This window comes from Leucoraja erinacea, chromosome 42 (assembly GCF_028641065.1).
Source record: "Leucoraja erinacea ecotype New England chromosome 42, Leri_hhj_1, whole genome shotgun sequence".
Taxonomy (NCBI): Eukaryota; Metazoa; Chordata; class Chondrichthyes; order Rajiformes; family Rajidae; genus Leucoraja; species Leucoraja erinaceus.
The window spans coordinates 1729042-1751905 of NC_073418.1; the positions used below are offsets into that span (position 1 = coordinate 1729042).

At 39.4% G+C, this 22864-nt stretch overlaps 1 protein-coding gene across 1 annotated transcript; it reads left to right on the plus strand.

The window, feature by feature from the left end:
* Window positions 1-2068: 2068 nt before the first annotated feature.
* LOC129714821 (structural maintenance of chromosomes protein 3-like) lies at window positions 2069-17841 on the plus strand. The gene is made up of 17 exons (XM_055664663.1): window positions 2069-2091; window positions 2865-2885; window positions 4818-4844; window positions 5749-5784; window positions 6316-6342; window positions 7144-7167; window positions 10206-10232; window positions 10714-10740; window positions 12339-12374; window positions 13318-13344; window positions 13540-13566; window positions 15224-15250; window positions 15437-15463; window positions 15954-15980; window positions 17385-17420; window positions 17642-17668; window positions 17807-17841. Coding segments are annotated over exons 5-17 (348 nt in total). The 5' UTR covers window positions 2069-2091; window positions 2865-2885; window positions 4818-4844; window positions 5749-5784; window positions 6316-6341.
* The last annotated feature ends 5023 nt before the right edge of the window (window positions 17842-22864 follow it).

Consider the following 22864-nt stretch of genomic DNA (forward strand, 5'->3'; position numbering starts at 1 on the left):
ACCGGTATACAGATATCCTGACATACTGGAGGTCCAGGGGGAGCCTATGAACTGACACTACATTCATTTCAATAGGTATAGTGTGGCAAAAATCTCAGCATCAAGTCAATTCCGTTGTAATTTCCAATATTGATTGAAAAATAATTGTCCGTTCTTGTCTTGAGGTGACCATATACCCCTCTGTCCAATGCATCCCGTGTGTGGGATTCCATCCCTATAGAATAAAGCAGGGCCGTTCAAGTCATTAATTCTGTCAGCAAATATACGTTTTATTAAGTCTGAAGATGGATTTTGCTCCGAAACGTTCCATATTCTCTTCGCTCCATAGATGCTGCTGTACCCTTTGAGTTTCTCCAGCATTTTTATGTACCTACGCTATATTAATAACTGCTTATTTTAACTAATGCAACTTCCTGATCTAATAACAGCAAGTCAAACTCTGCGGCTGTAAGGCACGCACGGAAACGTTATATTACGGCATTCTCTGTTTAATTAAAATGTGTATTCGTAAGATATAAATGTTCAGTTAATCTGCCTTTATACTTTATTGGATACTAACGCCCTCTTTGCTTTGTCACATTCCATCAGTTAAAAAGCTGAAAGAACTTCAAGGTAATATATCAATTATCATATTTGTGTACAACATTCGTTATTTATTTCCATGAACACCAGTTGACCGTCGAGCATTTAGATCACTAACATGTTCTGAATCTAGAAACGTGTATAACCTGCAGCTCATGTTTACTAATCTGATCCTCAAACCAATATAAATTACCATATAACCATATAACAATTACAGCACGGAAACAGGCCATCTCGGCCCTACAAGTCCATGCCGAACAAATCTTTTTCCCCTTAGTCCCACCTGCCTGCACTCGTACCATAACCCTCCATTCCCTTCTCATCCATATGCCTATCCAATTTATTTTTAAATGATACCAATGAACCTGCCTCCACCACTTCAACTGGGAGCTCATTCCACACCGCCACCACTCTCTGCGTAAAGAAGTTCCCCCTCATATTACCCCTAAACTTCTGTCCCTTAATTCTGAAGTCATGTCCTCTTGTTTGAATCTTCCCTATTCTCAAAGGGAAAAGCTTGTCCACATCAACTCTGTCTATCCCTCTCATCATTTTAAAGACCTCTATCAGGTCTCCCCTTAACCTTCTGCGCTCCAAAGAATAAAGCCCTAACTTGTTCAACCTTTCTCTGTAACTTAGTTGCTGAAACCCAGGCAACATTCTAGTAAATCTCCTCTGTACTCTCTCTATTTTGTTGACATCCTTCCTATAATTTGGCGACCAAAATTGTACACCATACTCCAGATTTGGCCTCACCAATGCCTTGTACAATTTTAACATTACATCCCAGCTTCTATACTCAATGCTCTGATTTATAAAGGCTAGCATACCAAAAGCTTTCTTTACCACCCTATCTATATGAGATTCCACCTTCAAGGAACTATGCACGGTTATACCCAGATCCCTCTGTTCAACTGTATTCTTCAATTCCCTACCATTTACCATGTACGTCCTATTTTGATTTGTCCTGCCAAGGTGTAGCACCTCACATTTATCAGCATTAAACTCCATCTGCCATCTTTCAGCCCATTTTTCCAAATGGCCTAAATCACTCTGTAGACTTTGTGAATTACATTTCAAGGTATTGCTTTTTTTTAAACCCGTCGTAAACCCGTCCAAAATTATAAAGTTAACGCATTTAACCCGTCAATTTAAATCAACTTACGCATGTACTGTAAATTTATTTCCCAGGTTAGCAAATATTAATGTTTAAGAAGGAACTGCAGATGCTGGAAAATCGAAGGTACACAAGCAAGCTGGAGAAACTCAGCGGGTGCCGCAGCATCTATGGAGCGAAGGAAATAGGCAACGTTTCGGGCCGACACGCTTTATTAAGTCTGAAGAAGGGTTTCGGCCCGAAACGTTGCCTATTTCCTTCGCTCCATAGATGCTGCTGCACCCGCTGAGTTTCTCCAGCTTTCTTGTGTGCCTATGAAATATTAATGTTTCGAATAATAAAACATTTAATATATTTGATTACAGAGTTAAAGAAACAGAAAGGTTGCCCAAGTAAGTTAATTGCTTATTTGACATCATAAAGACATAATTCGACATCATTTACGTTGAGTACGTTAGACTATGCTGTTCTTCATTCGGACATGAAGGCACCGAGATGATTTTGTTTGTAGTAAAGAAACTGAACATCAATCAGTAAATTATAAAGTTATATAAGAGGAAGAAATTCATCTCAAAGATGTGCCGATATCATAATCCTTAGTTCAGTCATAGATCAGTCATAGTCCTTTTCTCTACGTAGAAATAAAACTATAATATATGAACTAACACTTCTGTAACCATATGCTCGACGTGCTTGCATTAACAATTTCTGAGCCGTCACGACTGGTGTTTTATTTCGCGCATTTCGTATTTGGCCACTTTATCAAATACCTTAAAATATCCCGAAAGTTCCCTAGGTTTAACACAAAGAGCACATGTATGTGTACTGCAAAACACTCATATATTTGGTAATTTAAAGCTACATCTCTGGAGGAAAAAAAACGTCATGTTATTTATATACCTAAAAAGTGCACTGTTAGAAACGCATTTAGCTGAGATATTCATCAAGGAGTCGGCACTTCCATGGTTTAATTTAAATATCTCTCCGCGGCTTTCAAAGGAGAAGGGGAAAAGTCTCGACACGCAACTAGTTGATATAAACATTCCTGGGATGGCACCCAAAATAGGTACATTTCTGGTAACAAAATAGGTACATTTCTCAAAGTTCTACATAAATGCCGTTCTGAACGAACATGCAACCGTTTACATTTTTTATTTTAATCCAGCAACATCAACGGACGAATGTGGTAAGACATGATTCCAAAAACATTTTCGTAGTTGAGTGGGACATTCGGTTATTGCCACACTGCTGCAGAAAAGAACAAATAGATAGGAGCTCCCGAGACATGAAAGTGGATTAACAAAATAATGTAAACACAAGTTTGAGGGCATAATCGCTCTAAATATACTTGATGCGAATAAGTGTAGGTTTAGGATTAGAGTTAGGGTGAGGCTTAATTTTTATGTTTAGTTAACCTAAACATAAAAGATGTAACATTCCTATTATTGTCCAATGTACCGAGCTGCATTGGAAAGCTGCGTTTTGTATGCTATTCAATCAGACCAGATAATACTACCCAAAAGTTCAATCAATCGATGTATCGCCAATCGATAGAGCAAAGGGGGAGAACGATAGAGCAAAGGGGGAGAAAGTGATTCTCAGCACAGTATCGCATCAGTTCCCTGGATAATGTCAATATTCCCAATAGAGGGGAGGTGTACTGGGGGGGGGGGGGGGGGGGGGGGGGGGGGGGGGGGGTAACCCAAGCGTATGTATAGACCGTTCAGAGGCTCGATGACAGAGGGGAAGACGTTGATCCTCAGCCTGGTGGTGCGCGCTTTCAAGCTTCCGTCATTTCCGCCTGATGGGACAAGAGGGAACATTTTAATAGGGGAACACATCTTTCATTATGTTGATTATGTTGGCTGCTTTTCCGAGGTAAAGTGACGTGTACAATGAGTCAATTATGAGACGCGTGACTTATGCAAAGGCCTGAATAACAGCAACAACTCTCTGCACTTGTTTGCGGGCTTTGACTATTCCCAAACCAAGATGTGATGCAAATCGAAAGTATGCTTTCTATAGCGCATCTGGAGAGGTTTGTAAATATCTTTGTAAATGTCTTTCGAGACATGCACACTTTTTCAATCTGCTAAGGATGGAGAGGCGTCAGTGTGTCTTCTTCGCTGTCGCTTCAATGTGTGCAATCCATGATAGATCATTGGTCTTATTAACTCCACGAGACAGGAAGTTCTCAACCGTTTCCACGTGCGCACCATGTATGCCGGTTTATGTTGATATCCATTGCAGCGATCCAGTAGTTTTCTTCTCGCTAATTTTCAGACAGACTTACATCTCAGTACCACTGCGATCTGCAGAACTTCCCCCACAATAACCTGTCGACTTTCCTAGCCTAACCCAAACGGCTTATACATGTGAACTCTCTCCAGCGCGTTCTGCCTCCCTCAATAAATCAATACTTCTAACTTAATAATCATTTTATTCAATACATCTATATCTTCACCCTTTTTCGGCACTATCCTTTTTGAACACTTGCTGCTCAGCGGCATATAATACCCAAATCTGCCCATATTTTCTTATGGTGGGCGTTTTTTGTTGAGACTGACGTGACCCACTCATTCTCACTAGATATGCTGCCTGTCCCGCTGAGTTACTCCAGCATTTTGTGCCACGTTTTCTTTTGTTGAATTACTTTTTCTTAACCTCGGTAACTTTGAGTTTTTCAACATTCGTTGCAATGACTAATAAAATCAACAATTCTTCCTCAACTGTCAGTGATCCTGCTCTCACAGTCCAGTCCATGTGTTTCCATTTTGTCTTTATTCCCCAACGTGTATAAACATTATACTCTCCATAATCATTCAGCATGAAAGCCAAATATGGTATTATGTCTTGTATAGGTTGTATTGCCAAATAAATTGTTTGTTATTTGTGTTGCACAAACTCCTCAAAACTCGATTCAACATAGTTTTCGTGTCGCCTACATACTGACGCGGTATTCGTTAGGATGGAATATCTATACAAGCAGATATGCAGCACAGTTGATTAAAAAAAAGGTTATGATTATTACAGCGATATATTTTTCAACCAATTCGGGGCCTGCAAATATTTACACAGCCGCACGTCCTTATTTTTAAAACGTTTGTTTTCGCAACAGATAAGAAGCTCCAAGAAGTAGAAACAGGTGAACCAGTTATTTCATTCAATGCAACTGAGAAATACGTCGCACCTGCGATAGAAACACTCGAGAACTGAAACGTTACACAGTTGAATTGAAGGCTGGGATCTATCAACCATTTACAAGATGCGAATATCATGTATTTCCAATTAAGAAAATATGATTATACGGATGGACATATTTCGGATTGAGTTGTCATCTGTTTCATTCAAACATTTCAACCTTCATAACACGAACAGCAATATTATATTTTAAACATTAGCTGACACTCTATGCAACTTTACCTATTGTAGTCCATTTTTGTTTGAACATTTTAAACAGTAACGATACTTAAATTCCCAAGAAAGCCAGATCTTATAATGATCAATAATATTTTTTAATGATCAATAACAATAATATATACATATATTGCTTGGAAGAAAGAAAACAGAACTGTTCACGTCAATTTTCAGCATTATGTAACGTCAACAATACTCTTCCTTATTTCACAATTCCACCTCACCCCTGGATTCTCCTAAACGCACGTTTGTGTGGTGACGGGGGGGGGGGGTGTTGATTGAGTGCTTCCAAATAACATACCATTTGGCATTGGCTACGGATATAAAACTACAGACACTCAGAGGAACACCCGAGCAACACCATAAATTGTCTGTCCTGATGCATGCATTCGTCAAACTATACATTAATTGCGCATTGGAAGTAACGTGGAATGTTTAATATAGATTGGTGACCAAGAAATGTTTCCCCAAAGCAAAATCATGAAACATATGATGTCAGTAATAGATCCTAACTTGTTGGACAGCAGGCCCAGAATCATTTGTTTCAAAATGCAGGTGGAAGGCCAATAGCAATATTTACGGAACGATGTCAAGGAAAGTGGAGGTTACGAATATATCACTTTGATTTTTAGAACTAAGAGATTTAAAAGACAAGATAAAGGTATCAGGTAAGAAAATCCGATGACCAATTTCAAATTATCACTTTTTCAAACTCACTTTCGTGAGACAATTTCACAACAGACCAATCTCATGCACACAGCCTGAACAGTGAGCGTGCCTGGCAATGTTTGTTTTACAGCTAGGCAATATTCCTATCTTGCGTCTGCCTCAAACAACTTCAAGACGTCGGTCACGATGCGATAGTGCGTGTTAATTATTGTATATATTACAACTTTGGAAGCTGAGTCGCCTCCATTGCTGTAAAATAAAAACTACTCTAGTCGTGTGCCGTGTCGTCACGGGAATATTCAATGTTATTATTTTACCACAGTAATTGTTCGATTTTTCATGCTCATTGTTCCCAACGCAACCGCAAAAAAATAATTCCGTATTATTATCTGATAATAATATCTAAAATATATTACATGCCTGGTATGTAGCTCGTAAAAACAGCATATGACGTAGTTGAATGCTATAATTTATTTCAGTGTTTTACTTTAAATAACATTTGCCCGATTGTTCTTTTATTCTTCTTTCAGCGGATGGATCACTGCAGGCGAAATTCAGTAAGTGCCACGATTGTATCTGCGAGTGGATGAAATTCTACTATTCAATCTCATTAATATCGTGGACAATGCGTTCAGCACAAATATGTGACCATCGTGCATTCCGCATGTATTGCAATCCATGAGCAAAATGGACATTTTGTTTTTGTAGATAGTCGTGTGTCGACTTGCTGAAAGAGTCTTCAAATTGGTGCAGTAAGAGGGTGTCATTCAACCAACCATACAAGCATTATTGTAGTCGTATGGCCTTAACTTCCATTGCGGCAGTACATTTGCGACCATAATGGACCAGTTGGGTTGATTTCATTTTACTCAGATGTTACAATGGAGCCACGCTTCCACGAAGTAGTACAGCTTTGCAATGTCGCATTGAATATCAGATGCGAAGCTTCGAACCCGCAGCATGTGTGAACATCACGCAAAAACGAGGTGCAAGTCGCAGTTAGGGCATTCGACGTTTGAAATAAAATATCTACTTCGCAGTGTTCAGCATGCAGAAGGGGGACCTGTTTGTACCTATTAATATTTCCCTTGACAGCAATTCAGAGAAATAGCAGACGTTTAAAAAACGGACATTACATTTCGAAACGCTCCTACTCTACTGCCAAGACTGAAACATAACCTAGTTTCTCTGAGACTATTCTGCGTTGAACGGTTTCACATAAAAGCAATGGTGATCCAAATTACCAACACAAAAAGATGACGCAAAGTCATGATTCTCGGTTACACATTACTCCATTTGCAGCAATTGAAAATTACCATGTGTTATTTTTAACTGCTCATTTGTTTCTCTTTCTTTAGTGGAAACACTTATGCAAATGAAAGGTCAGAACAGTTCAAAACAGATATTTGCGAATAATATAGCAATGACGTATGTGAAAAAATTAAATATGCGTACACATAATACCTCAAACCAATATCTTCAACGTTTTTTTTTTGCTTTATCCAAAATGAACATATAATTCTTTGAATGCCGTATCGTATGACATTGATTGTGCAATATATAATTACGTGTGATTTTTTTGTTTTTAATTGGAATATTATTCTGTCTGCTGGAATATAGCGTGAACAAATGATTACGTTCATAGAAACATAGACACATAGAAACTAGGTGCAGGAGGAGGCCATTCGGTACTTCTAGCCTGCACCGCCATTCATCGTAATCATGGCTGATCGTCCCCTATCAATAACCCGTGCCTGCCTTCTCCCCATATCCCTTGAGTCCCTAGAGCTCTATCTAACTCTCTCTTAAATCCATCCAGTGATTTGGCCTCCACTGCCCTCTGTGGCAGGGAATTCCGTAAATTCACAACTCTCGGGGAGAAAACGTTTTTCTCACCTCAGTCTTAAATGACCTCCCCTTTATTCTAAGACTGTGGCACCTGGTTCTGGAATCGCCCAACATTGGGAACATTTTTCCTGCATCTACCTTGTCCAGTCCTTTTATAATTTTATATATGTCTATAAGACCCCCCCTCATCCTTCTAAACTCCAGTGAATACAAGCCTAGTCTTTTCAATCTTCTCTCATATTGATTGATTCCCGCCATCGCAGGGATCAATCTCGTGAACCTACGCTGCACTGCCTCGATCACAAGGATGTCTTTCCTCAAATTAGGAGACCCAAACTGTACACAATACCCCAGATGTGGTCTCACCAGAGCCCTATACAACTGCAGAAGAACCTCTCTACTCCTATACTGAAATCCTCTTGTTATGAAGGCCGACATTCCATTAGCTTTCTTCACTGCCCGCTAGACCTGCACGCCAACCTTCAGTGACTGGTGTACAAGGACACCCAGATCTCCGTTCATGCTATATTAAACTAGACACTACCGGGGTAGCTGGAAGAATAGTTCGGTATGCACAACATCAGGAGAAGTGTTTCTGAGTTGAAGGTGAAGACCAGTATCTTGAAGGAGAAAGGTATTTGCGGAGAACAATACATACACGATGCAATAGGTTTTACATGTGAGGAAAGCGTTAAAATGAAGACACTGCAAAACTTAATTTGGGGTGATCAAAAGTGTGGTTTTGTTTAGCATGAAGATTAGAGAGAGGGGGTGACAGAAATGTTCGTAGATGTTGATAGGCAACTTATTTAAGTTCACAATGGTTTTGTGGAGCTAAATTATTACGAAGACGAGGGACACGTACACATTAGGATGGAAATCCTATGATGGAAATCTAAATTATAAAAAAATGCATAATTAAATAGAGTCAAGGTTTTACTTTCGAATCTCGAAGGTTTGCAACTTGCAAATGTGGTGCAAAGAGCAAATTTATATTTTCACTGTTGCTATGTTAAAATAGGCTGTGCTTCAACCAGAGCTAATTCGATTTAATCGTGGATCATAACACGAATTAGACATTTGCAACAGTGTTGTCGTTGTTCATATGGATATGGAAATCTACGTTCCGAAGTATACTGCAATTACACATCGTCACGCAGCAGCATTGGCAAGTTCATTTCAACGTGTTATGCCCTGTCCCATTTAGGAAACCTCAACGAAAACCTCTGGAGACTTTGTGCCCCACCCAATGTTTCCGTGCGGTTCCCGGATGTTTTTGTCAGTCTCCCTACCTGCTTATAACCATATAACCATATAACAATTACAGCACGGAAACAGGCCATCTCGGCCCTACAAGTCCGTGCCGAAGAACTTTTTTCCCTTAGTCCCACCTGCTTGCACTCATACCATAACCCTCCATTCCCTTCTCATTCATGTGCCTATCCAATTTATTTTTAAATGATACCAACGAACCTTCCGACACCAAGTCCATTGGAAGCTCATTCCACACCGCTACCACTCTCTGAGTAAAGAAGTTCCCCCTCATATTACCCCTAAACCTCTGTTCCTTAATTCTGAAGTCATGTCCTCTTGTTTGAATCTTCCCTATTCTCAAAGGGAAAAGCTTGTCCACATGAACTCTGTCTATCCCTCTCATCATTTTAAAGACCTCTATCAAGTCCCCCCATAACCTTCTGCGCTCCAGAGAATAAAGACCTAACTTATTCAACCTTTCTCTGTAACTTAGTTGTTGAAACCCAGGCAACATTCTAGTAAATCTCCTCTGTACTCTCTCTATTTTGTTGACATCCTTCCTATAACTGGGCGACCAAAATTGTACATCATACTCCAGATTTGGTCTCACCAATGCCTTGTACAATTTTAACATTACATCCCAGCTTCTATACTCAATGCTCTGATTTATAAAGGCTAGCATACCAAAAGCTTTCTTTACCACCCTATCTATATGAGATTCCACCTTCAAGGAACTATGCACGGTTATACCCAGATCCCTCTGTTCAACTGTATTCTTCAAATCCTTACCATTTACCATGTACGTCCTATTTTGATTTGTCCTGCCAAGGTGTAGCACCTCACATTTATCAGCATTAAACTCCATCTGACATCTTTCAGCCCATTTTTCCAAATGACTTCCACCACCTGCAACCTCCGGGAACCGCACGGAAACATTGTGTGGGGCGCAACGCCTCCAGAGGATTCCTAAGTGGGACGGGGGCATATGGTTCCAATCTGCAGGTTCAATCTGCAGCTAAAATGTTTCTTAAAACTGCACAACTGTCAGCCCTGAACACAGATTAGCAAAAGTGATGAACATACGTTTCCTTCCAGTTTGCTCCTTACCTTTCAGCTCCTTGCTGCGAAGGTTCCAACCTCATTCGGTCACGATTTTCGTGTTCCACGACCGAATTGGCAGATGAAATCGTGAACATAAGGTAGAATGTGAAGAAAGGCAAAAAACTGACTGGCACATGTTTTGGGGAAACATAATCATCAAAATACAATCAGCAATACATCACAGCACTAACAGTGTAATCGATTATTCTCTTTTCAGAACTGCAAAGAATTAGTCGACGTTTTGGTATGTAATATAGCGCATCCCCTTTTTGAACACACGATTGCAATAAATCCCAATCCATCAAACTATCTTACATGCTTAATCCAAACATTACTACTCAACATTAAATATGTTTTCGTCGCTTGAATGCAAAATGCTTCAATGTTTGATTATCTCGCTTAATTTGCTAGGACCGGTGCAATAATGACATTATAATATGGAAACATTTCATTCAACAAATGAATCACCCATAAGCATCCTGCTGCATCCATGGTAATATTCGGTATCCGAAATTAGAACAATGGCATTGGAAGATTTTTTTCCAACCAATGTACATTTCCTGGTTTGTAAATTACTGACAAAATATTTCACCACTATATGTTCAATGATAAGATTTGTTTCCCATAGCCGTTAAAAATATTTACATCTACGTGGAGAATTGAAACTAGGTATTGTCTACTTATCTTTTAATAATCCATTGATCTTTTGCATGCTGCAATTGCAGAGGACAATGTTGAAACCAAGATGAGAGGTAAACCTGTTCTCAGTGTGTTTGTTCATCTGTAGCAGTCACATATATTCCATGGGGCCACCAAAGAGATCTGCTACCGAAGGTTGAAGAACTGTTTTATAAGCAGGAAACTGCAATCGTAGTTGTGGGGGGGGTATAGAATAGAGAGAGTGAATCAGCCCAATTTTCAGCAGAATCTGAATCGGCCAGTGACCGGAGACGTAAACGTTTTGCCTATCGTTGACACATACATACGTATTTATATCACTTTCGTTTATTATTTGCCTCAGACAATTATTTTGTTATTTCTCTTTGTGAACGTATGAAGCAAATAGATATTTCTGGATGTCAAAGGAAAGTTCTGAAACATCAACTCCGCCCACCATTCTTTATTTCTCTCAAAGGAAGTTGCAGCCGCCCTCCTCAAGGGTTTACTTTTCACAGTCTGGGGAGTGCTGTCAGCGTACGACGTTAAACGATGTATCGGAAACATGGAGAAGGTTCTTAAATAATAAACGATAACACGAAGGAGGTTAGCTGAAATTGTTGGTTACACAAAAAAAGCTGGAGAAACTCAGCGGGTGCAGCAGCATCTATGGAGCGAAGGAAATAGGCAACGTTTCGGGCCGAAACCCTTCTTCAGACTGATCGGGGGCGGGGGTGGGTGGGGACAAGAAAGGGAAAAGGAGGAGTAGCCAGAAGGCTGGGGGATGGGAGGAGACAGCAGGGGGGCTGAGGAAGGGGGGGAGGAGACAGCAAGGACTAACAAAATTGGGAGAATTCGATGTTCATGCCCCCGGGGTGCAGACTCCCCAAACGGAATATGAGGTGCTGTTCCTCCAATTTCCGGTGCTGCTCGCTGTGGCCATGGAGGAGACCCAGGACAGAGAGGTCGGAGGCGGAGTGGGAGGGGGAGTTGAAGTGCTGAGCCACCGGGAGGTCAGCTTGGTTATTGCGGACCGAGCGGAGGTGTTCGGCGAAACGATCGCCCAACCTCCGCTTGGTCTCACCGATATAGATCTGCTGACATCTAGAGCAGCGGACGCAATAGATGAGGTTGGAAGAGATGCAGGTAAACCTCTGTCGCACCTGGAACGATTGCTTGGGTCCTTGAACGGAGGCGAGGGGGAGGTAAAGGGACAAGTGTTGCATCTCTTGCGGTAGCTGAAATTGTTTGTTGCTATTTTGATGTTTTTCTCCAACAGTTTGCTGACGTGTGTAATATGTATTTTGTATAAGAAAGATTGATAAACAATACCCCAGTTTAAATTTCCAGTTTGGAAATCATTGACGATTCAGCTTGATATGAACCCTTGGCTAATTCCTATCATTCGCAACGCATTATTCTTAATTTCCCATTCCAACAGTTTGAGACTTCCTGTACCATCATCCATTGTTGACTTAACTTCCAAACAGCTGAACGCACCAGCTAAATGCTGAAAATGTGAAGTTCTGAATTTATGAAATGTACTTGTTCCTCATTTACAGCTTTATTTAAGTTCCACGTAGGAACAAACGTTTAAAGAAGCAACAGGGAGGCAGAAAATGATGAACACTCATTTTATATGAATCATAAAACAGAACTGTTGAAGATCATTCGTTTTTGTAATGTTTTGCAGAAATTGAATCGCTGAATATGGCACTGCAGAGCGTGGGTGAGGCGAACTTTTCATTAGAAAGCTAAAAAATAAACACTACAACATTGATTTATACTACGATAAGATGTAAAAACGAAATTGACACTGGATTAAGTCTAGGTATTCACTTTAAATTGTGACTTGATCTTGAGTAATTAAATCATTACGGTTTAGTATATTAAAGAGACCAAAAACCACTTTATTATCAAACTAGGATCTGCCATTCAAAAGAATAAAATAACATTTTGTCAATTAATGAATCCGTGCTTCCCTGCCTTCTCGGAATTTATTTATTCCCTCACCGCAGGATATTTCTGCCCAGCCACTGCACTTAACAAAGGCGCATGCCATCTTCAACTTACTTCAGCATTCTACCTGCAAGACTCAGGCGTGTTCCAGGTAGACCGACGGGGAAGATGTCACCAATGATTCTGCACGCAATCACCAAATATGAAATGAGTGCATTTCAGCCACACAATTGTCTGTTTAATTTGTACCAACACGTTTACTTATGGCACTTTCAATATTCTATTTGATTAAATTTCCTAATACCGAGTCATGATTAATAATGTGCTAATCTTATTCACATTACAGAATCATATACTTCGTTATGCATCGCTTGCCAAATGTGTTTTTTTGTATTTTTATTAGAAGCAATGTACCAACCGCGGCATATGACAAAATACAATTAATGTACATCTTCCATTTTAAATTTAACAAGATAGAAGTAGAACAAGAGAGAAAGAGCGAGAAAGAGAGAAGGTGAAAGAAATAGTGATGTGTAAACCCCTAGACTACCAGATAGTGCAGTCCAAGAGTGAACGAGTAAAAACCTACAGAAGAGTAAGAAGACAAAATGAGTTTTTCAATGCAAACATATGATGCAATAATCTGGTAATCTATCAATATAACGTAATCGATAATTTCAGCAATTTAACTAATCGGCATTGTTCCTTCCAAGAAACTAAATTGCGCCAGAAAGAAGCAGGTGAGTACTCGAAATATATAAAATAATCGTTGTATAATTTGCACCTCTTCTTCAAAATGTCTGAATTCATTCATTGTTTTTAATGATACCTACAATACCTTTATGTCTCTGGGGCAATTAATCGTTGCGACTGTTAAACTGTGATATCACTGTAGCTGCAATGTAACAGTGCGTTCGTAATTAATATCGTTTTAGAACTGGACGCAAAATGTAAATCTCCTGGTGAGTAATTGTGTGATGATTTGAACGAACTGGATGAAGACTATGAATGTACAGTATGTGCTTATTATGTTTGTACCCACTAGAAAGAAGGAACGAATGCCGTTACTCGCAACTAGATATACGATTTAACGTATGCTATTACCACTCCTGAATACATGCACTCACCTTTGGAAAATTGCAAAGCGCGGCAAGAATATAGTTTTCATCAGAACCACTGATGCCATGCTGTGAGAACGGAGAGGTTGAGAAGGAGATTCTTCCCAGAGCCCATTAGGACTGTAAACTCTTATCTCACCAGGGACTAACTTTACTGAACCACTCTACTGCTTTTGTTTTAAATTGCCGTTCTTTCCCTTTTTTCCTTCCGCCCACAATATTTAATATGTAAAAGAATATGTGATTCTGTTCCATTCTGTTTGTTGTTTGTTTGTTTGTTTGTTTGTCTTTTTGTACAGTCCGCGAGCATCGCCACTTTTCATTTCACTGCACATCTCGTATGTGTACGTGATGAATAAACTTGACTTGCCTTGACTTGACTTTATGAAAGGTAATGCATGTCAGTTCAGTATGGATTCGAAATCCCTTTATTGCAATGTGCAAGTTGGCAGGACATTGGAGATCAGAAAAAATGTGTGTTTTCTTCTAACATTGAACATGGGGATAGATGGCCCATTTATCATCTGGTTCATTGAATGTGTTAACTGTACGCTCAATCTAATCATCTGAAGGTATGAACGGTCTGAATACTTTAGATCATCAAGCACCAATTTTAAATCTATCACGAATTGCAAATGTTCTTGCCATATTCACGCCATTGACCCCTCACAGTTTATACAACGCATCTAAACATTAAAACTACTTTGCACCTGCCAATTAATGTACATATTACCGTCGTTCGGCAGCGAGGAAATACACATTGGAAGGCGGTATATTGTAGTGCGCCCCAGTCAGCCGCACACACAGAGCACCCGAAATCAAGATTGAACCCTGGTCGCAACGGAGTGAGGCTGTCGTTGTATCACCTTCGCCGCTCTTTCGATCTGTCAGTAAGCTAATGCGGGGATGTGGATTAATTATTTCCCATCGGGTATGAAGATTACGTTCACAATTTGAAAATGGCTTCTAGGTTTTTAATCCAGACCAAATGAGCATTCCGAACAACTTGAATTCTCTACTCGGAAATATTAATTTTTAAATAGATTAATGCTCATCAGATGGGAAAAATTATCTTGAATTTAATGTGATCTCTGAAAGATGAAAGGTGCCTTCTCAGATCTTGATTTCAGACGTTCCACTGCCCAGTCGCAGATCGATTCTGCTCATACATAGCCCCTTCGGCCTTGCATGCTGATGCCAACTCCACGTACTAGTTCCTATTTCCATTTAATGGTACATTATCTTGGGTTACATCCTTTATTCGATGGAAGGACAATTGATACACGAGTTCAAGATTTCCATTCACACCACAAATTGATTTTGTGCCATTTAGTATTAGGCACTAAAAAATAATAATATTTTTACCTCTATAAGTATATCGTACCTCGAACATCCCGACATTGGTAACAGTTGCAGAGTGATATTTAATTTCACAATCAGCTGTATTTCAGGTTTCAATCTGTCATTATCATTTGCTTGTGACCTTATTTTTGCCGCGCAGATGAAAGAACGACTGATCTCAGAGACGGTAAAAATAAATTACACTTCCGGAATGAAACTATGAATTATCTTTACACTCGTAATCATTGTTTCATAAGTTAATTTAGCTCGGTTTCCCATCTGCATATTTTATACATATATCAATTGCATGTAAATTCATACTAAAAATTTTATTGAAGCATTGATAACATGTTCTCCATTTTTTTCAAAACAGAAATTGACCAGCTTCGTCAAAGCAACAGTTAGTATAAAAGTCAAACTCTTTTTGATTCATCTATTTAACGTGAAAATAGATTCCATATGCGAAAGTGTGTATGGGATGTTATGGGGTGGACAAAATGGTCTGCGTGAGTCTTTATGCAAGTACTTTAATTTTCTCTACAGTATCATAAATTACTATGCAAACATCTGTAACAGAATGGTCTTTGTTTCTGCCATGGACATGTAAAGGACTTAATTCTGGCCGAAAGTTGATTATGACGGTAAACGTGTTATGTTATCCTCGGGTTAATACTTCACCACTATTATATTTCGCGTTTATGGAAAATATGTTTTACAATAAATGGTGCGATATTCCCTGCTTCATAACATTACCATATGTTCAGCGGAAGAAATGATCAACCAGAAGAACATCTGAGAGACGGTTCACCCAACCCTCCAGCTAAATAAACATACATATTTCACTAGATTCGTGAAGAATTGCTGGATTATGTTATTATTTATTTCTGCAGAGGAAATGTTAGACAAAAAAGACAAAGGTAAGATACTCTTGTGTAGCAAACTCGAAAAATGTGTCTTTCCCGAAATATCCTTGTCGACTTAGCCTTATGCAAATTCACTTATGAGGGACGGTTTACATTAGTCTGTAAACTGCATATAATAAATACATGTTTAAACTGGTGGATCCGGGAGAGATCGATTGCGCAGAATCGTATAATCTTCGATAAAGACCATTTAACTTAATCTGAATATCACCCCGTGATTGTATTCTTCCTAAAGCATCATGCGAATTTCATCGGAACGACGTGACCGCTTTTACTTATGAAGAAACATGGCATGAATAAAAATGATACTTATTTCAGGGGATTGTGGTTATTTGCCGATTTAATAAATACATGAATTGGGAATACAGGATAGCGTTGAACATAATAAGCGAGATCGGTATTCCGAAAAACACAAGGAATCATGGGATTTGTCAAAGGCCATTCGCCATAAAGAAAAAGGAAACGAAGCGCTGGCTGAAGAAACTGTGCATACATTATTATTTGTCTTCATAATTTATGCGTAAAAATATATTTAATCTGTGTCGTGTGATCACATTATAAAGAAAATCATATATTCCAGACTGAAACACAACGATGATTTGATTTGATTTGATTTGATTTGATTCAATGTATTGTCATTACACTTTTCAGTGCAACTAAATGGTTTAGCCTGCAGTCATAACATAGAATAAATAACAAAACACTCAACACAGTTTAAAGTCCCAAAGTCATTGTATTTTCCCTCCTTGCTCTCCCTCTGCGCTGAGGCAATCCAAGCCTCCGATGTTGTGACCCCGCCGGGTGATGGTAAGTAAGTCCCGCGGCTGAATCCGTGCTCCGCAAACCGGCCGGTTCAAGCTCCGCGGCCCGGGGCGGTCGAAGCTGCCGAAGCATTATAGTTTCTGAGTCGAGTTTCACTGTCAAGGCAATTGAATTATTCAGCCTCATTAATGAATACGAATGAGCAATAACATTCTCGATTCCAGAGAGACTGCCATAAATGGTCAACTTCTCATCCCCCAAAGGGGATAGCGGGTGTGTAACAGCGGAGAGCGGGTGTAACAGCGAGAGGGGGGGGGGGGGGGGGGGGGGGGGCAGATGCGAGTGGGAGACAGGGGTGAGCGCGCACACAGACCCGCGCCACACCCGCAGCCAGGATCGAACCAGGGTCCCCGACGCCGCAAGCTCGTTTATTAAAAGTCCTAATATCACAGGACAAAATGACAAAAGTATTTCAAAGGGCGTGTTTCATGAAGTTGTGTTCTATTTGGCAGCTTAGCAATCCAGAAAGCTATCTTCAGAAACATTGAATGATAGATATGAAGTGGATTTAATATTACCGAAAGGAACAAGCGCAAATTTGGCACTTCATGCCGTTTCTCTTCCCATATATTCTAGAGTTGGAAACTCTGCGATCAACTCTGCAAGATACAGGTGATTAAGCAAGAAATACATAACTACTTGTTGTGAGATCATAATCTTGAAATATTATTGGAGCCACCGCATTCCGGTGGCAGGACGTCTCTTCAGTTGTTTGACATTACAGTTTTTTCACATCCTCATAATGCCACGTCACCTTTGTTTGAAATTAAATGCTGATAGTGCAAATATGAGTATGATATAACTCATATATGTCGTTAATCGTTTTTCAATAGAAATGAAATTGGGCAAAAAAGAAGAAGGTATATTATGTGCAAATTTGGATTGTTAAACCCGGATTGAAGAATCTTGATCTATGTATTACATTTAAATCAAACATTTTCAAAACATTTTCCAATTCTGCTTTATAATTGTTATTACTGAATATTTTAATTCTTTAGATCAGCACGAACAGTGCTCAATCAATGGTGAGTAATGCGTAACGTCGGTTATAAGAATACAGGTTGTAAGAATGTCATATGCTCTTCGGCGGCATCTATAAACATCGAGAATAAGATTCAAATGTCCTACATTCTTTATGCCGCAGTCACCTTTGGGGATTGCAAGTGAACACATACAGGTTCTGGTCAGCTCTATTTGCAGATAGATTGGCGTCATTATTCCATATTCACCCTTAGCTTTTTTTGCATTTCATCATCGCAACAAATCTCATTTAACCATATAACCATATAACAATTACAGCACGGAAACAGGCCATCTCGGCCCTACAAGTCCATGCCGAACACATTTTTTTCCCCTTAGTCCCACCTGCCTGCACTCGTACCATAACCCTCCATTCCCCTCTCATCCATATGCCTATCCAATTTTTTTTTTTTTTTTCTAATTCTAATTCAAAAACTAATTAATTTCTAATTCAAAAACTAACAAAATTGAAATTGGTGCATTGGTGTTTTATAATACATATTCCTCGTTTTCAGCTCTTTCGGTTCTTGGTTCTTGGTTTCTTGGTCCTACAAAATATTCCAAATGGAATTTAAACTGGTGGGGGGGAGGACTTAAGCCAGAAAGCGTTATTGGGAAGAAAGAGCTACCTTACATTTAGTTGCATCTGGTTGGGTAACTATAGTAGGGTGGAGATTATTCCATGCTTCCATGGTTCACACTGATAATACAAACGTTATAGATGCACTGGAATGCAATGTTTTATTTCCTTGATTATTTATGGAATCATAATTTCTAATTTATTTTCAGCACAATCGCTTAAAGTGGGTAAGATAAACGAAAACATTTACAGAAAAATAATTCTGCTTTCAAACATGCACACGAGAGATCGGGTACAATGGCAACAACAATTCCACTGTATAAAATGTTTCAAACCATGAGATTTGTATGCCCATCAACATTAGAAAAAATAACAAAGAAAAATTCCAAACGTTTCGAGTAAATTGGTGAGGAAATCTAAGCAGGTCCGGTGGCGAAAGACCCTCTTAGATAGATACGCGCTGACCTGCTATTAGCAGCATTTTCATTTTCATTTTCGATTTCAAAGTCACATTATTTCAAAAGTAGGACGTACCATTTGCCAATAAACATATGATTCTGTTTGATATTTCCTTCTGGGTAGATATCTAGGAATGTGAATGATGTAGCAATATCCCGTGAAGTGTTTGGCTCAAATATTTTTAATGAAGTCCAAAAAAAGCAACCATTGGCCGTCGAAATGTCGATAAGAATATAGGCCCAATAATAATTCTTATAATGCCTGAAATTTCCACCGGTGTGGTTATTCCTCTTTCTAACCAAGATCTGTGGTAGATTTAGCGATAGTCAAGACATGTTCCGGCTTTACAATGGAGATTATATTACTTCTGATTCCGATAAGGTAGAACCCGGTCGGTAGGTCTAATTTCGCCTTTAAAATAATACCTTGACATTTTGCGCACTCGTTCACGGAATGTGGACGTATCCATTACTATATTTTATTCACATTGCAGTATAGTCAGTTGAGAGTTAAATATATGGTGTGGTCTGGGGGTCTTATACGGGCACTGAGGAAAAACTTCCATCGATATGACTTCTCAATGCAATTGATTATACGCTAAAATAACACGGCGCTTGCAAAGAATTCGTTGACCGAATGTAATTTTTTATACTGGGAAACAAATTCGACCGTGGACCAAAAATACTAATATTTTATAGTGTTCCGCCATACAACATGAACATTCGTAGTTCCCAAGTTCATCATTGGATCTAATGCCTGGTCAGTCGGTTGGGTATTCTGTTGTCCTGTACCACAGCAAATACAAAATTGAGGCGTGAACGTTTTCTTGCTTACAGAAAATGAGACGTTACAGATAAAACTGGGTAATGTACAATACCATTCGCAAAGTTCAAGTACTGTAACCTACCATGTTCTTGTTATTTGCAATGCAATTTCCCTCTGTTCAAAACACGAAGAAAACTCACCGGAAGCAACAATCCATATTAAAGATTGCATTTCAATTCATATAACCATATAACAATTACAGCACGGAAACAGGCCATCTCGGCCCTACATGTCCGTGCCGAACAACTTTTTTCCCCTTAGTCCCACCTGCCTGCACACATACCATAACCCTCCATTCCCTTCTCATTCATGGAAAATAAATTGAGAGGACGTACTTTTTATGAATCTCTTCATCTAAACTAACGTCTCGTTGAAGATGAGAGAAAATGCACTAACAATATACCTGTGACTTGCTTTCTTCAATTGGCAGCAAAGACACCAAATGATTGTTTTCGGCTACAAGACAACTGGAAAATAGCACATACGACACAGAACTGGACAACGCAGAAATAGGCCCATCGGCCCATAATGCATATACCGACGTGATGCCGTTAAATTAATATGTTTAAACGCTGCACGTGGTTTGTATTCCTCCATTCCTCCAAATATCCATGGCCCTCTCCAGTATCCTCTTAAATGCCACTCTCGTATTTGCATCCAGCACCGCACTCGACAGTGCGTTTCCGGCACTCGCCACATTCGGTGTAAAAAATATATGCTTTAAAGCTTTTCCCTTGTCACAAAGCTACGACTCCAATCCCTGACATATTGAACTCGGAAAAAAAAGGCGCCGATTGTTCTGACAACGTACAGTAAGTAATCAGTAAACACAATCTGCCTCCAATCTGAACTGGAAATAGAACTAACTTCTAACATCCAGTGAAAACGTAACTACGAAAATATAGACACATAAGTTTTGGATTGTTTTAATTGAACTGTAGACGTCATGGAGTCCAAGAAATTTAATCAAGCATTAGAAAATAATCAACAATAATCACCAATCAGAAAGACATGCAGACAAGGTCCACTTAGCTGCTGTACTTCGGTGATCCTCAATTTATTTTTCTCTTAGGATTCGAACATTTTGAATTATAATTCCTATAATCTGCGTGCCATTAAATCTGTATGTGCGGAACTTCTACTTCCTAACTTATAATACAGATTTAGCAGATAACTATTAAAATCTCTCGATCACTGCGATAGTTCTGAAATTAGGGTAGTTGGAAGGTACTGTCTATATATCTAAATCTGCAGACTAAATTTATGCATTGCACAGTTTCCGTTTAGCTTAATATCGCGGCAGTTAAAATAATCCAAAGTTATCAATTGTGCCACGCACGAAATATGCTTGAAGATATCAAAATACCATCATAGTTGCTCACCCGTGAGTATCTTATTGACAGTGGGCACTGGGTAGAATGTGTATGCCTATAACACAGAACATAAATTTTCAAATGATGGCAGTCAAGATGAGCAAATCCTTTGTTGCTGTACTTACCAAGAGTTGTACAGTTTTCCACTTTATCCCATTAATGGCATTCATGACGTTCATTAGTCATGGGTGGTATGTAAACACCTTTTAATTGTGATAGATTACCATTTCATTTATTCGACACTACAGCATGGGCCATATTTGACCCATGAAAAATTAGTATTATATTTAGATGATAAATGTGTCAACCACTATGCGGTGAAAGTGCAAACTGCAATTTTCAGCCTGCAGGGTATTGTGTGAAAATTTATGAATATCATTCAGAGAACAATCTGATAATTGAACATAAAGTGATAGTTACAATGAAAAAGTGAGTATGCAGAAACTCTCAAGGATGCTGCTAAAATATATAACTATTGCTCCAAATAATTGTCTGTCTGCCTTGTCCATTCCTTTAGTTGAAAAGGCTATGGAAATTAAAGGTAATTTGGAAATAAACTGTTGTGCAACCACTGCGTACATCACTTTGCATAAAGATCTTCATTAGAAAATGGAAATGGGTCACTGGCTGGAATTTAGTGTGGAGGTTTAGAGCTGAGGGAGAAATCAGTTACATAATAACCACCGGGATCCTTATCGGGAAATGGACGTCGTTGTGGTACAGCAGCAGAAGAAATTGCACGGGGGGATGGTACCGTCCACCATCCATCGATAAGGATTGCAGCGAATTCTTGCAGTGTAGAAAATATGACTAAGATTATCAAGTTTCATCTGATTCATCTGATGAGAGGATGAAACCAGAAGGAAGTCATCGTCAGGGGAATAAAGACGCACGGGTTCAAAGGTGGGAAATCATTATATTGCTCTCTGTGTTAGGTGCTATTTCGTACAAATAAATATGAGAAATGCAACAATGCAGTGAAATGCAACGGTGGAGAGCTGGTCCATGAGAAAAAGCTTTAGATTCCGCGGTAGGCTGAAGTCTTAAGTGGACAGGCAAGACATTTCGCACCGTATCTAGGGTAAGGCCAAAGTCTTCATGGATGAGCTCACTAGAGGATTGGACCCATGTGGATATAATTTAATAGAGGAACAGCTGTAAAAGTGCCAGTGTAAGAAACTAAAATATTCCACAGAGAAACATAGAAACATAGAAAATAGGAGCAGGAGTAGGCCATCCGGCCCTTCGAGCCTGCACCGCCATTCAATATGATCATGGCTGATCATCCAACTCAATATCCTGTACCTGCTTTCTCTCCATACCCCCTGATCCCCTTAGCCACAAGGGCCACATCTAACTACCTCTTAAATAAAGCCAATGAACTGGCCTCAACTGCCTTCTGTGGCAGAGAATTCCACAGATTCACCACTCTCTGTGTGAAAAATGTTTTTCTCATCTCGGTCCTAAAAGATTTCCCCCTGGTCCTTAAACTGTGACCCCTTGTTCTGGACTTCCCCAACATCTGGAACAATCTTCCTGCATCTTGCCTGTCCAACCCCTTAAGAATTGTGTACGTTTATATAAGATCCCCCCTTAATCTTCTAAATTCTAGCGAGTACAAGCCGAGTCTATCCTGGCGGGCAAAGGCGTAGTAAGTGTGCAGACGGCGTAATATAATACATATATGTGGACACAGAAATGCTTTAGATTCCTCAATCCTTGGAAACAATACTGTGATCATGCATGTTAAGCATGCCGCGCTCACGATTTGCTAAAAATGTAAGGGTACCCCTCACCAT